We start from the raw sequence: 15,329 nt of genomic DNA on the forward strand, positions 1-15,329 counted from the left end.
TCATCCCTGGAGTGGGAGGAACACACAACTTTCTGCCTCAAAGGTAAGTGTGCTACTAACTGAACCACAGCCGAAAACACGAGACAAACTAAGGGAATTCAGGAGAAACCTCTTTGCCCAGAGAATGTGGAACTCACTACCACAGGGAATGGTTGAGGTGAATAACATCGATCGGGGTGTCCAACTTGTCGCATGGGCGTGGGGGGGAAAACCACATTACAATTTCTGACTTACATGGGGTGCTGGTGAGATAATTTCAGAAAGATAAGGCATTGAAAATTTATCTTACGATTAATTAAAATAACAAATGTTCATTTTTGTGAAGATTTAAATGAGAAGATTAATTTATTGACTTACTTTTTTGTCACTATATTGGACACTGATTTAGTGAGATACCTGGCTTTTTTTTGCTTGCACAAGTAGTCAATGTCTGTTGCACACTTGTTTAGTGATAGGGAGTCCATCTGTCAGGAATGATCTTGATCTCTCTCTCTCTCCCTGTGACCCCCGTCTCTGTGTTCCCCACTCTCGGTGTCATCCACGCTCTTTGTGTCCCCCTCTCTGTCCCACCGCTTTCTCTCTCTGTCCTCCCCTCGCTCTGTCTCTGTCTCCCCCTCGCTTTGTCCTGCCCTCGCTACCTCTCTGTCCACCTCTCTCTGTCCCCCACTTTCTCTCTCTCTCTGTCCCCCACTTTCTCTCTCTCTGTCCCCCACTTTCTCTCTCTCTGTCCCCCACTTTCTCTCTCTCTCTGTCCCCCACTTTCTCTCTCTCTCTGTCCCCCACTTTCTCTCTCTCTCTGTCCCCCACTTTCTCTCTCTCTCTAACCCTCTCTCTCTCAATGCCCCCCTTTCTCTCAATGCCCCCCTTTCTCTCAATGCCCCCTTCTCTCTCTGTCTGTCCCCTTTCTCTCTCTCTCTGTCCCCCCCTTTCTTACTCTCTCTCTGCCCCCTTTCTCTCTTTCTGCTCCCTTTCTTTTTCTCTCTCTGCCCTCCATTCTCTCTCTATGCCCCCCTTTCTCTCTCTCTCTCTGTCCCCTTTCTCTCTCTCTCTCTGTCCCCTTTCTCTCTCTCTCTCTCTCTCTATGTTCCCTTTTCTTTCTCCCTGCCACCCTTTCTCTCTCTCTCTCTCTCTCTCTCGTCTGTCCCCCTTTCTCTCTCTCTGTCTGCCCCCCTTTCTCTCTCTCTCTCTGTCCCCTTTCTCTCTCTCTCTCTGTCCCCCTTTCTTTCTCTCTACTGCCCTTTCTCTCTCTCTCTGCCAGTTGCAGAGTAGGAATGCTCAGCAGATGGTTTCCCTGTGTTTTTTAAAATTGCGCTGTCAGTTTCCCAGCTGACAGGTGCTGACATTGGGAACAGTGGTTTCCCAACTTTGGACGGGTTCGGTGTTTTCCAGTGGGTTCCAATTTTCTTTTTAAAAGCCCGCCAGACGACCCCGAATCTGTCCAAAGTTGGGAAACCGTTGTTTCCGATGTCAGCACCTATCGCAGTGAAACTGAGCACTATTTTTAAAAAAGCCAGTCTGGAAGAAGAGGACAATCATCTGTGAAATGGACCCCTGGTGAGGATAGGTCTCTCTCTCTCTTTCTCTCTCTGTCCCTCTTTCTCTCTCTCTGTCCCTCTTTCTCTCTCTCTGCCCCTCTTTCTTTAAGGAACAGCCAGGTACAGTTCACATCCATGGACTGGACGGAAACCTTTGACGGGCCAGATCCTAGCCCGCGGGCTGTCTGTTGAACAATCCTGGTATAGATGCATTTAAGGGGAAGCTGGATAAGTACATGAGAGGGAAAGGATGTGTTGATAGGGTTACATGGAAAGGGGTGGGAAGAGGTTCATGTGGAGCATGAACACCAGCATAGACCAGTTGGGCCGAATGACCTGCTTCTGTGCTGTAAATATTGTGTAATTCTATGTAGATTTACCTTGTGGCTTTGGAATGTAGAGTACTGTGTTAAGTTAAATAGAATTTACAAAAAGAAACAGGCCATTCAGCCCAATAAGCCTTTGCTGGCGTTTACGCTCCATACAAGCCTTCTCCACTTTTGTTACTTCATCTCACCCGACTCACATAACCTTGTAACATTTCTCTTTCATGTACTTATCCAGGTTCCTGTTAAAGGCTGAAACACAAACAAGAAATGCTGGAAATACTCAGCAGGTCTGGCAGCATCTGTGGAGAGAGAAGCAGAGTTAATGTTTCAGGTCAGTGACCCTTCATCAGAACTGGCAAAGGTTACAGACCTGAAACGTTAACTCTGCTTCTCTCTCCACAGATGCTGCCAGACCTGCTGAGTTTTTCCAGCATTTCTTGTTTGTGTTTCAGATTTCCAGCCATTGCAGTATTTTGTTTTTATTCCCATTAAAGGATGCTCATCTTAACCGCTCCATGTGGTAGCAAGTTCCCCATTCTAACCCAACACTTGAATTACAGAGCCTACTAATCCTGGCCACCTCTGGAAAATTTGCTTATCCGCATATGGTAAGTAACACCATTTACTAACCCGACGTGTTGCTGCCTCGATCTGAGCTGTTGTAAGATCCACTTGTCCCGTGCTCACTCGTCTGGTTGTACGGAATTGTGGGAATGCTGTTCGTTTCTGCGAGCCGATAATCTGGAAGGAAACAAAGATGGAAGAGCATTAATCAGATCCCACAGTCCAGACAAACACTCCCAGGACAGGTACAGCATGGGGTTAGATACTGAGTAAAGCTCCCTCGACACTGTCCCATCAAACACTCCCAGGACAGGTACAGCATGGGGTTAGCTACGGAGTAAAGCTCCCTCTACACTGTCCCATCAAATACTCCCAGGACAGGTACAGCACGGGGTTAGATACGGAGTAAAGCTCCCTCTACACTGTCCCATCAAACACTCCCAGGGCAGGTACAGCTCGGGGTTAGATACAGAGTAAAACTCACTCTACACTGTCCCATCAAACATTCCCAGGACAGGTACAGCACTGGGATTGGCTGGGCAATTTGGGAAGCACTTCCTGCCTGCAATCAGGGGGAGCAGCTGCACCTGTGTTGCTGCAACTGGAAAAAAAAACAGGGTTGGCTGCTCTCTGATTGGGAAACCTGAGTGTTGAGTGCCTCAATGAGGTGCTGCTGGAGAGGGAGAGAGAAAAAAAAGAAAAAAAAAGGAAAGAAAATCGGGGTTAGATACAGAGTAAAGCTCCCTCCTTACTGTCCCATCAAAATCCACCAGGGCAGGTATAGCACAGGTTAATGTGCATGTATGTGAAAGCAGTGAGTGTTGTTCATAAGATTGGTAAGTTGCAGGCAGAGATTGACATGTGGAAATATGATGTTGTGGCTATAACAGAGACCTGGCTCAAAGAAGGGTGTTAAATATTCCTGGATACAAGCTGTTCTGGAAAGATAGGAAAGGAAGAATGGGGGAGGACTGGCGATATTGATTAAGGAGAGCATTGCAGTGCTGGAGAGAGAAGATATTCCTGAGGGGTCAATGACAGAATCTATTTGGCTAGATTTAAGGAACAAAAAAGGTGCAATTACACTGCTCAGTGTAGTCTATGGGCCACCAACTAGTGGGAAGGCTGAAGAGGAACAAATTTGCAAGGAAATTACAGAGAGATGCAAGAATTATAGAGTAGTTATAACGACAGGAAGGGACAGAGAATACAAGCACAAGAGTACAGCAGAAATTAAAACCAGAGTAGGTAAAAATGGTAAAAAGTCAAAGCTTAAGGCTCTTTATCTGAATGCACGTAGCATTTGTAACAAGAAAGATGAGCTGACGGCACAGATAGAAATAAATGAATATGATTTGATAGCTATCACTGAGACGTGGTTGCAGGATGACCAGGACCAGATTCTAAACATTCAAGGATATTCAACGTTCCGGAAGAATAGGCAGAAAGGAAAAGGAGGTGGTCTAGCTTTGCTATTAAAGGAAGGGATCAGTGCAGTTGTAAGTAACGATATATGGATCGTGATGTAGAATCAGTTTGGGTGGAAATAAGGAATAGCAAGGGAAAGAAGTGATGTGGGAGTGGTCAATAGACCTCCGAAGAGTTGCCTCTCTGTAGGACAAGATATTAATCAGGAAATAATGGAGGCGTGTAAGAAGGGCACTGCAATTATCATGGGTGATTTTAATCTGCATATAGACTGGACAAATCAAATTGGCAAGGGCAGCATGGAAGACAAATTTGGAGAGTGCATCAGGGATTGTTACTTAGAACAATATGTTGCAGAACCTACCAGGGAACAGGCTATTTTAGATTTGGTATTGTGTAATGAGGTAGGATTAATAAGAGATCTCGTAGTAAGGATCCTTTAGGGGGAAGCGTTCATAATATGGTAGAATTTCAAATTCAGTTTGAAGGTGGGCTACTGGGGGCTCAAACCAGTGTCTTCAACTTAAACAAAGGCAATTACAGAGGTATGAAAAAAGAGTTGTCTAAAGCGGGTTGGAAAATAGACTAAAGGGAAAGTTGGTAGATGAGCAGTGGCAGACTTTTAAGCAGATATTTCATAACACTCAGCAAACATTTATTCCAGTCAGAAGGAAGGACTTGAAGAGAACGATGAACCACCCGCGGATAACAAAGGAAGTTAAGGAGAGTATCAAATCAAAAACAAAGGCATACAATGCCCCGAAAACGAGTAGTAGGCCAGAGGATTGGGAAGCTTTTAGAAACCAGCAGCGGATGACTAAAAAACTAATAAAGAGGGAGAAAACTGATAATGAGAGTAAATTGGCAAGAAATATAGAAACAAACAGTAAGAGCTTCTATGGGTATATTAAAAGGAAGAGAGTAGCTGAAGTAAGTGTGGGGCCCTTAGAGGATGAGAATGGGGAATTAATAACAGGGAAATGGCAGATAATTTAAACCAATATTTTGTATCAGTCTTCACGGTGGAGGACACTATAAACATCCCAACAATAATAGATGAACAAGGTGTAAATGGGAGGGAGGAACTTGTACCAATTTCTATCATGAGGGAAAAGGTGCTGGACAAACTGATGGGACCAAAGGCAGACAAGTCGCCAGGACCTGATGGCCTGCACCCAAGGGTTTTAAAAGAAGTGGCTGCAGAGATAGTAGAGGCATTGGTCATAATATACCAAAACTCACTGGATTCTGGTAGGGTACCAGTGGATTGGAAAACCACTAATGTGAGGCCCGATTCAAGAAAGGAGGGAGGCAGAAAGCAGGAAACTATAAACCAGTTAGCTTAACATCAGTCATTGGGAAAATGCTTGAGTTGATTATTAAGGAAGAAATAGCAGGACATTTAGAAAAACATAATACAATCAAACAGAGTCAACATGGTTTCATGAAAGGGAAATCATGTTTGACAAATTTATTAGAGTTCTTTGAGGATATAACAAGCAGAGTGGATAAACGGGAACCAGTAGATGTTGTGCATTTGGATTTTCAGAAGGCGTTCGATAAGGTGCCACATAAAAGGTTATTGCACAAAATAGTTGCTCAGGGTATTGGGGGTAATGTGTTGGCATGGATTGAGGATTGGCTAACACACAGAAGGCAGACAGTCGGGATCAATGGGTCTTTTTCAGGTTGGAAAGCCGTAACTAGTGGGGTGTCACAAGGATCGGTCCTAGGGCCTCAGCTATTTACTATCTATATTAATGACTTAGAGGAAGGGACAGAGTGTAGTGCATCCAAATTTTCTGACGTTACAAAAATAGGTGGGAAGGCATATTGTGATGAGGACACAAAGAATCTGCAAAGGGATAAAGATAGGTTAAGTGAGTGGGCAAAAACGTAGCAGATGGTGTTCAATGTGGGAAAGTGTGAGGTAATCCACTTTGGTAGGAAGAATAAAAAGGCAGATTATTATTTAGATGGAGAAAGACCACAAAATACTGCAGAACAGAGAGATCTGGGTATTCTTGTGCATGAAACACAAAAAGTTAGCATGCAGGTGCAGCAAGTAATTAGGAAGACAAATGGAATTTTGGCTTTTATTGCTAGGGAGTGAGAGTTTAAAAATAGGGAAGTCTTGTCACAAGTGTACAGGGTGTTGGTGAGGCCACACCTGGAGTACTGCGTACAGTTTTGGTCCCCATATTTAAAGAAGGATTTACTAGCATTGGAGGCAGTTCAGAAAAGGTTCACTAGGCTGATTCCTGGGATGAAGGGGTTGTCTTATCAAGAGAGGCTAAACAGATTAGGCCTTTATTCATTGGAGTTTAGAAGAATGAGAGGTGATCTTATAGAAACATACAAGATTTTAAAGGGGCTCGACAGGGTAAATGTTGAGATGTTTCCACCAGTGGGGGAATCTCGAACTAGGGGACATAGTTACAGAATAAGGGGTCACACATTTAAAACTGAGATGCGAAGGAATTTCTTCTCTCAGAGGGTGGCGAATCTCTGGAATTCTCTACCCCAGAGAGTTGAGGAGGCTAGATCACTAAATGTATTTAAGGAGGAAGTAGATAGATTTTTGAAACCTCGGGGAGTCGAGGGTTAGGCACAGCAGACCCGAAAGAGAAGTTGAGGACTGGGACAGATCAGCCATGATCTTATTGAATGGTGGGGCAGGCTTGAGGGGCTGAATGGCCTACTCGAGCTCCCATTTCTTATGTTCTTATGTTATAATGGGGGACTTTAATTATCCCAATATAGACTGGAATAGTAATAGTGTAAAGGGCATAGAGGGGAAAGAGTTCCTGGAGCGTGTTCAGGAAAATTTTCTACAGCAGTCGTTTTCCAGTCCAATGGGAGGAGAGGCACTGCTAGACCTGGTTCTTGGGAATTAGGTGAGCCAAGTGGATCAAATATCAGTAGGAGAACATTTAGGGGACAGTGAGCATTTTATCATAAGTTTTAGGTTGGTTATGGAAAAGGACAAAGAACATCTAGAGTAAGAATAATTAACTGGGGTAAAGCCAACTTCAATGGGATAAGAATGGATCTGGGCCGAGTAAATGGGTATCAAAGTTTGGCAGGAAAAACATTAGCTGAACAATGGGCCACCTTCAAAGAAGAGATAGTTCGGGTACAGTCAAGGTATATTCCCTTGAAGGGGAAAGGTAGAACAAATAAATCCAAAGCTCCCTGGGTGACAAAAGAGATAGAGATGAAGATGAAGAAGAAAAAGTGTGCTAATGACAGATGTCAGGCACTTTCTTCCTTACTCTGACCCCACCTAATAACTTACTATTCCCTTCTCTAGTGCTATCTGTCTCTCCCAATATTCTGTGCACTTTGGTATTCCTCTCTGATATTTTCTCCTGGTTCCCACACCCCTGCCAAGTTAGTTTAAACCCTCCCCAATAGCAGTAACAAATCACCCCAGCTCTGTTCAAGTGCAACCCATCCGGCCTGTAAAGGTCCCATTTTCTCCTGAACTGGTCCCAGTGTACCAGGAATCTAAACCTCTCCCTCCTTCACTATCTTTCCAGCCACGTGTTCATCTGCACTATCCTCCTATTTCTATACTCACTTGCATGTGGCACTGGAAGTAATCCGTAGATTATTACTTTTGAGGTCCTGCTTGCTAATTTCTTACCTAGCTCAGTAAACTCTTTCTGCATGACCGCATCCCTCTTCCTACCTATGTCACTGGTACCAATGTGGACCACGACTGCTGGCTGTTCACCCTCCCTCCTCAGGGTGCTCTGCAGTCGGTCAGGAAATAGACTGGCAGCTAACATAAAAGGGAATCCCAAAGTCTTCTATAGGCATATAAATAGTAAAAGGGTGGTAAATGGTGGAGTAGGGCCAATTTGGGACCAAAAGGGGATTTACACATGGAGGAAGGGGGAATAGCTGAGGTATTAAATGAACACTTTGCACCTGTGTTTATGAAAGTGTTTCTATTTTTTTAAAATATGTTTTTAGGGACTCATATTTAAATTGTGGAAATGGATTCATTTGGAAGCCTGAAGAAATGCTGGACTTTGTTTTTTTCACTGGGGTCACTGAAAGGACACTTGACTGAAAACACTTACTGGCAGAATCAAGGAGTGCTAAAAACAACCTCTACTGGAGATCACCTGCCTTAAGATAAATAAATAACAGGAACCTTGAACTTAGAGGAGGTGTTTACAGAGAAGCCACATGTCAAGGTTTATGCAGGTCAGGAGGTTGACTTTCTGTTTGGAGTTTGGATTGTTTTCAGTTCAGTTCGGGCGTGAACTTTTTTGAAGACAGTTGGTGTTTTGCCTGCCAAGGAAAAAGACATCCATAGCTCCTGCACTTCTCTCAGAGAATGCAGTGTGTGCTGGCTGAAACCCCCATTGCCACCTGTCTCCTGGTAAGCCTACCAGACGATTTCTTGACATTTCCAGAATGAATTGCTTCTGAAAAGATCCCAGTGATCCGTCTCCATATACCCGGATGCCAAAAGGGACAGGTGACTTCCTTTCCTACCACATCTCTTTTTTTCTTCAAGAATTAGCAAGTAATTGGCCATAGTATTCTCTTTTTTTGTCGTTTTCTTGTAACAGACCTTAGCAGAGAGAATTTCTGTATTTTTTTCAGTGTGTGTGTGAGTTTATGCGTGGGGGATTTTAAAAGGGAACTGCCATATTTCAATCTGTGTTAATGCTTTGCTTCATTACTGCTTAAGTCTGGTTTTATAATAGACTACTAATTTTGTTGTTTATTCAAGAAATCTGGTTGGTGTAGTTTATTCTGGGATGAAGAGTAGAGTATATGATTGACTGCATCGGTAACTGGGTAAACATTTCAAATATAAGTTGTGACCTGTGGAGAAGTGAAACTAGAAAAGACAGTGCACTCCTCCCACCTTGGCCGTAACATCCGACTTTACCAAGGAAGAAGATGCTACCCAGGCCAGAGTGAAAGAGGAGGTAATTAATGCACTAGAAGGATTTAAAATTGTTAAGTAGGAGGTATTAGATAGGCTATCTATACTTAAAGTTGATAAAACACCAGGGACAGATGAGATGCATCCAAGGAAGTGAGAGTGGAAATTGCAGAGGCACTGGCCATAATTTTCCAGTCTTCTTTAGACTCAGGAGTGGTGTCAGAGGACTGGAGAATTGCAAATGTTACACCCTTGTTCAAAAAAGGATGTAAGGATAAGCCCAGCAACTACAAGCCAGTCATTTAACTTCAGTGGTGGGGAAACTTCTAGAAACAATAATTTGGGACAAAATGAATAGTCACATGGACAAATGCAGGTTAATTAAGGGAAGCCAGCATGGATTTGTTAAGAGAAAATCATGTTTAATTAACTTGCTGGTGTTTTTTGAACAGGTAACAGAGAGGGTTGATGAGGGCAATGCTGTTGATGTGGTGTACATGGACTTCCAGAAGGCGTTTGATGCAGTGCCACACAACAGACTGTGAGCAAAATTATAGCTCATGAAATAAAAAGGGATGGTAGCAACATGGATAGGAAATTGGCTGAGTGATTGGAAACAAAGAGTAGTGGTTCATGGATGCCCTTTGGGCTGGAGGAAGGTTTGCAGTGGAGTTCACCAGGGGTCAGTGTTGGGACCCTTGCTTTTCCTGATATATATTAATGATCTGGGTGTACAGGGCACAATTTCAAAATTAATGGATGATATGAAACTTGGAACAATTGTGAACTGTGAGGAGGATAGTTTAGAACTTTAAAAGGACACAAGTTGGTGGAATGGGAAGACAGGTGGCAGATGAAGTTCAATGTGGAGAAATGTGAAGTCATTCATTTTGGTAGGAAGAACATGGAGAGACAATATAGAATAAAGGGTACAATTCTAAAGGGGGTGCAGGAGCAGAGGGACCTGGGGTATATGTACATGAGGGGATTTGGACAGACTTAGTGTGTGGGCAAGAATGTGGTAAATGGAATATAATGTGGAAAAATGTGAGGTTATCCACTTTGGTAGGAGGAATAAATGTGCAGAGTATTTTTTAAATGGTAAGAGATTAGAAAGTGTAGATGTACAAAGGGATCAGGATGTCCTTGTCAATAAGTCAGTGAAAGCTAACATGCAGGTGCAACAAGCAATTAAGAAGGCTAATGGTATGTTAGCCTTTATCACAAGAGGATTTGAGTACAGGAGTAGTGAAGACTTGCTTCAATTGTATAGAACCTTGGTTAGACCGCATCTGGAGTACTGTGTGCAGTTTTGATCCCCTTACCTTAGGAAGGATATTATTGCCATAGAGGGAGTGCAATGAAGGTTCACCAGACTTGTTTCCGGGATGGCAGGACTGTCCTATGAAGAGAGATTGGGGAAATTGGGCCTGTATTCTCTAGAGTTTCGAAGAATGAGAGGTGATCTCATTGAAACCTACAAAATACTTAAAGGGATAGACAGGGTAGATGCAGGTAAGATGTTTCCCCTGGTTGGGGAGTCTGGAACCAGGGAACACAATTTCAAAATAAGGGGGAAGCTACTTAGGACAGAGATGAGGAGAAATTTCTTTACAAAGAGGGTTGTGAATCTTTGGAATTCTCTACCCCAGAGGGCTGTGGAAGCTCAGCCATTGAGTATGTTTAAAGTCGAGATTGACAGATTTCTAAATACCAATGATACAAAGGGATATGGGGATAGTGTAGGAAAAAGGCATTGAAGTGGATGATCAGCCATGATCTTATTGAATGGCAGAGCAGGCTCGATGGGCTGAAAGGCCTACTCCTGTTCCTATGTTCCTATAAATCATTGAAGGTGGCAGGACAGATGGAGAGAGCAGTTAATAAAGCTTTATTAATAGTGGCATAGATTACAAGAGCAAGGACTTGTATAAGACACATGTTCAGCCTCAGCTGGAGTATTGCGTCCAGTTCTGAGCGCCACACTTTAGGAAAGATGTGAAGGCATTGGAGAGAGTACAGAAAAGATTCACGAGAATGGTTCCAGGGATGAGGAACTTCAGGTCTGAAGACAGATTGGAAAAGTTGGGATTGTTTTCCTGAGAGAACAGAAGGCTGAGTGGAGATTTGATAGAGGTGTTCAAAATCATGAGGGGTTTGGACAGAGTGGATAGGGAAAAATTGTTCCCACTCATGAAAGGATTGAGAATGAGAGGGCAGAGATCTAAAATGTTTGGCAAAAGAAGCTAAAGTGTCATGAGGAAAAACTTCTTCACGCAACGAGTGGTTAGGATCTGGAATGCACTGCCTGAGAGTGTGGTGGAGGCAGGTTCAATCGAGGCATTCAAAAGGGAATTAGACTGTTATCTGAAAAGGAAGAATGTGCAGGGTTACGTGGAGAAGGCAAGGGAATGGCATTAGGTGAAATGCTCATTTGGAGAGCTGGTGCACACACAATGGGCCAAACAGCCTCCTCCTGCATTGTAACAATTCTGGGATACTGTAATTCTGTTAGATACAGAGTAAACTCCCTTATACTCTCCCATCAAACACTCCCAGGGCAGGTATAGCATGGGGTTAGATACAGAGTAAACTCCCTTACACTCTCTCATCAAACACTCCCAGGGCAGGTATAGCATGGGGTTAGATACAGAGTAAACTCCCTTACACTCTCTCATCAAACACTCCCAGGGCAGGTATAGCATGGGGTTAGATACAGAGTAAACTCCCTTACACTCTCTCATCAAACACTCCCAGGGCAGGTATAGCATGGGGTTAGATACAGAGTAAACTCCCTTACACTCTCTCATCAAACACTCCCAGGGCAGGTATAGCATGGGGTTAGATACAGAGTAAACTCCCTTACACTCTCTCATCAAACACTCCCAGGGCAGGTATAGCATGGGGTTAGATACAGAGTAAACTCCCTTACACTCTCTCATCAAACACTCCCAGGGCAGGTATAGCATGGGGTTAGATACAGAGTAAACTCCCTTACACTCTCTCATCAAACACTCCCAGGGCAGGTATAGCATGGGGTTAGATACAGAGTAAACTCCCTTACACTGTCCCATCAAACACTCCCAGGGCAGGTATAGCGTGGGGTTAGATACAGAGTAAACTCCCTTACACTCTCTCATCAAACACTCCCAGGGCAGGTATAGCATGGGGTTAGATACAGAGTAAAGGTATGGCCCTCATCTCCACGCCCTTCAGTCCAAGGGACGCAGACTTGAATGGATACAGTGGACAATTGGTTTAGCCATCCATTGCTGGCTCTGACTAGACCATATAAAGATCCATCGGCTCCTGCTCTCATCTGCTAAAACTGATTATTCCAGGGTCATTCTTGAATGCAAAGAAAACTCCCTGCTTCTTTTCTCTACTGCAAACCGTCTTCTTAAACCCCTCTCCTCTGTCCCCTCCACCCTTATCTTCAACAATAAGTGTGAGCATTGGAAGATCCAATCAGCTGCCTCTGCCGTGTCCCTCTCTTCTACAAGCCCACCTGGCCAAACCTCCTCTAAAGTTCCTCCCTGCCCTAACTCGCATCTTTCTCTAGTTTCTCTCTTATCGCTCATCAAGCCCTCTCCAAGCTCATCTTGTCCATGAGACCCACCTCCTGTACTCACTAAACGCCTGACCACCCAACCTCCCCTGCTGGTCCTCATGTTAACCGATGTTGTTAATGGTTCTCTCTCTTCAGGTGTTCTCCCTCTCTCCTTCAAAACAACCGACATCACTGCTGTCCTCAAAGCCAACCCTTGACTCCTCCATCCTTGCACACTATCGACCCATCTCCAACCTCCCTTTCCTCCCCAAAGTCCTTGAACATGTTGTTGCCTCCCAAATCCATTTCCAGCCTTCCCAGAACTCCACAGTACGGAAATGGCTCTTATCAAAGTCTCAAATTACATCCTATGTGACAGTGACTAAGATAAACTTTTCCCTCTCATCCTTCTTCTCAATCTGTCTGCAGCCTTTGACATGGTTTACCACACCATCCTCCTCCACTGGCTCTCCACTGTTGTCCAGCTGGGTGGGACTGCTCTCACCTGGTTCCATTCTTAACTATCTAATCATAGCCAGAGACTCACTTGCAATGGCTTCTCTTCCTGCTCCAGTACCGTTACCTCTGGTGTCCCCCAAGGATCTATCCTTGGCCTCTTCCTATTTCTCATCTACATGCTGCCCCTCAGCAACATCATCCGAAAACATTGTTTTCATATGCATGCTGAAGATACCCAGCTCTACCTCACCACCACCTCTCTTGACTCATCCACTGTCTCTAAATTTTCAGGTAAGTACAGATAAGCAGAAGTTTTCTCCTATTAAACATTGGGAAGAACAAAGCCATTGCCTTCAGTCCCGGCTACAAACTCCATTCCTTAGCCACCTACTCCATCCTTCCCCCTGGCAGCTGTTTGAGATTGAACCAGTCTGTTCACAATCTTTGTGCCATATTTGACCCCGAGATGAGCTACCGACCACATATCCACGCCATCACCAAGACTGCCTGTTTCCACCTCCGTAACATTGCCCGACTCCACCCCACCTCAACCCATCTGCTGCTGAGACCCTCATTCATGCCTTTATTACCTCTGGACTTGACTATTCAAACACACTCCTGGCTGACCTCCCATGTTCTTCTCTGCGTACACTAGAGGACATCCAAAACTCTGCTGCCCACATCCGAATGCACACCAAGTCCCGTTCACCCAACACGTTTGTGCTTGGTGGCCTACACTGGCTCCTAGTTAAGCAATGCCTCAATTTTAAAATTCTCATCCTTGTTTCCAAATGCCTCCCTGGCCTCACACCTCCCTATCTCTGTAATCTCCTCCAGACCCACAACTCTCTGAGATATCTGCGCTCATGTAATTCCGGCCTCTTGCACATCGCCAATTTTAATCATCCCGTCATTGGTAGCTGTGACATCAGCTGCCTGGGCCCTAAGCTCTGGAATTCCATCCCTAAACCTCTCCGCCTCTCTACCTCTGTTTCCTCCTTTACGACACTCCTTAAAACCTACCTCTTTGACCAAGCTTTTGGTCACCTGTCTGAATGTTGTGTTATGTGATCAGTGTCAAGTTTTGCTTTATAACATTACTGTGAATTGTTTTGGGATGTTTTATTCTGTTAAAGAAGCTATATAGATACAAGTTGTGATGTTATAGAAATCAAAAGGCTGGTATCAGTAAAAATGACCATGAAACTGTTAGAATTTCCTAAAAACCCAACTGCTTCATTGGTGTACTTTAGGGATGGAAACCTGCCATTCTTACCGAGTGTGGGTTGATATGTGACTCCAGTCCCACTGTAACTCTCAAATGTCCCTCTGAAATAGCCCAGCAAAGGCACTCAGTTGTATCCAATCTGCTATAAGGGGTTCATGACTAAGGTCCACCACCACCTTCCCAGGGCTACTAGAGATGGGAAAGGAATGTCCACCTTGCCAGTGATGCCCAGATCCCACTTTTCTGACAGGTGCCTCCCCCTTAACCCAACCTCAGTATCAAGGCTTGTATCCCACATTCTCCCAACCTCACCGTGATGCTATAGTGATATCCTCCTGCCAGCAAGGTGCAAATATGTTCCTCCTCTGCCATGGCTTAGTTGATAGCACTCTTGGCTTTGAGTCAGAAGGTTGTGGGTTTAAGTCCCTTGTCTGAGACTTGACCATAAAGTCTAGGCTGACACTCCAGTACAGTACTGAGGCAGTGCTGCATTGTTGGAGGGGCTGTCTTTACAATGCGATGTTAAACTGAGGCCCCTTTGGCTGGATGTAAAATGATCCCATGTCCACTCGTTTGAAGAAGAGCAGGGGGAGATCTTGCCAGTGTCCTGAGCCAATATCTAACCTCCAACTGGGCTATTATCACATTATTTATTTATGGGAGCTTGCTGTGCCTAAATTGGCTTTCATGTTACAACAGTGGCCACATATCAAAGGAGTGTTTTATGTGTGCCACATATCAAAGGAGGGCTTTGGGATGCCTGAGGCAGCGATGGGCGTTATAGCAATGCAATAAGTTCTTCCTTATTTACCTTTGTTGAGTTTATTTTGCTCCATGATGTTGTACTGCATGGGGGTTATTTCCTGCTTGGCCTGTAGCGACGGTTTCCAATGCTTGTCATTCAGTTCCATTCCACCACTGTTCATGTTGTTCCCCAGTGTGGTCTGGATGAGCTGTGTGGTGGCGTAGGGGGTGGGTTGTGCTGTCTGGTTCAGGCAGCGACCCTCCTTCAGGTTGGGGCTGTTGAAGGTCTTCATCTCGTTGATCTTGTTGCTCAGGTCCATGTCCCCATAGACCGTTGACTCCGGCAGCATCAAGTTAGTCTGTTTGTTCTCCAGTTGGTTGTTATAGTTGGCTATGCAGTCAGCTGGGAGGGAGAGACAGTGTGGAGGCAAGAGAGGAAAACGTCAGTCTTTGCAATGCGTGCGATGTTCTTTCAGTTTCATTTCCCACCATTCTCTATCTCCTGGCTCCGATACACCACCTACCATTCCCAGTCAAGCCACCGCTCCCAAAGACATGCCAACACATCTGTTAATCATGT

General features: G+C 44.5%; 1 protein-coding gene across 1 annotated transcript in view; it reads right to left on the reverse strand.

Annotated features, from left to right (window-relative positions):
• The window catches only part of robo1 (roundabout, axon guidance receptor, homolog 1 (Drosophila)), a 1,072,119-nt gene that overhangs the window by 53,743 nt on the left and 1,003,047 nt on the right, over positions 1–15,329 (reverse strand). The window contains exons 23-24 of the mRNA XM_068041298.1: positions 14,817–15,152; positions 2,495–2,605 (exon numbers count right to left, since the gene is read on the reverse strand). Of these exons, the coding sequence (XP_067897399.1) occupies positions 2,495–2,605; positions 14,817–15,152 (447 nt within the window). The remainder of the gene's footprint in view (positions 1–2,494; positions 2,606–14,816; positions 15,153–15,329) is intronic.

Source organism: Heterodontus francisci, chromosome 10, assembly GCF_036365525.1.
Source record: "Heterodontus francisci isolate sHetFra1 chromosome 10, sHetFra1.hap1, whole genome shotgun sequence".
In the NCBI taxonomy this organism is placed as follows: domain Eukaryota; kingdom Metazoa; phylum Chordata; class Chondrichthyes; order Heterodontiformes; family Heterodontidae; genus Heterodontus; species Heterodontus francisci.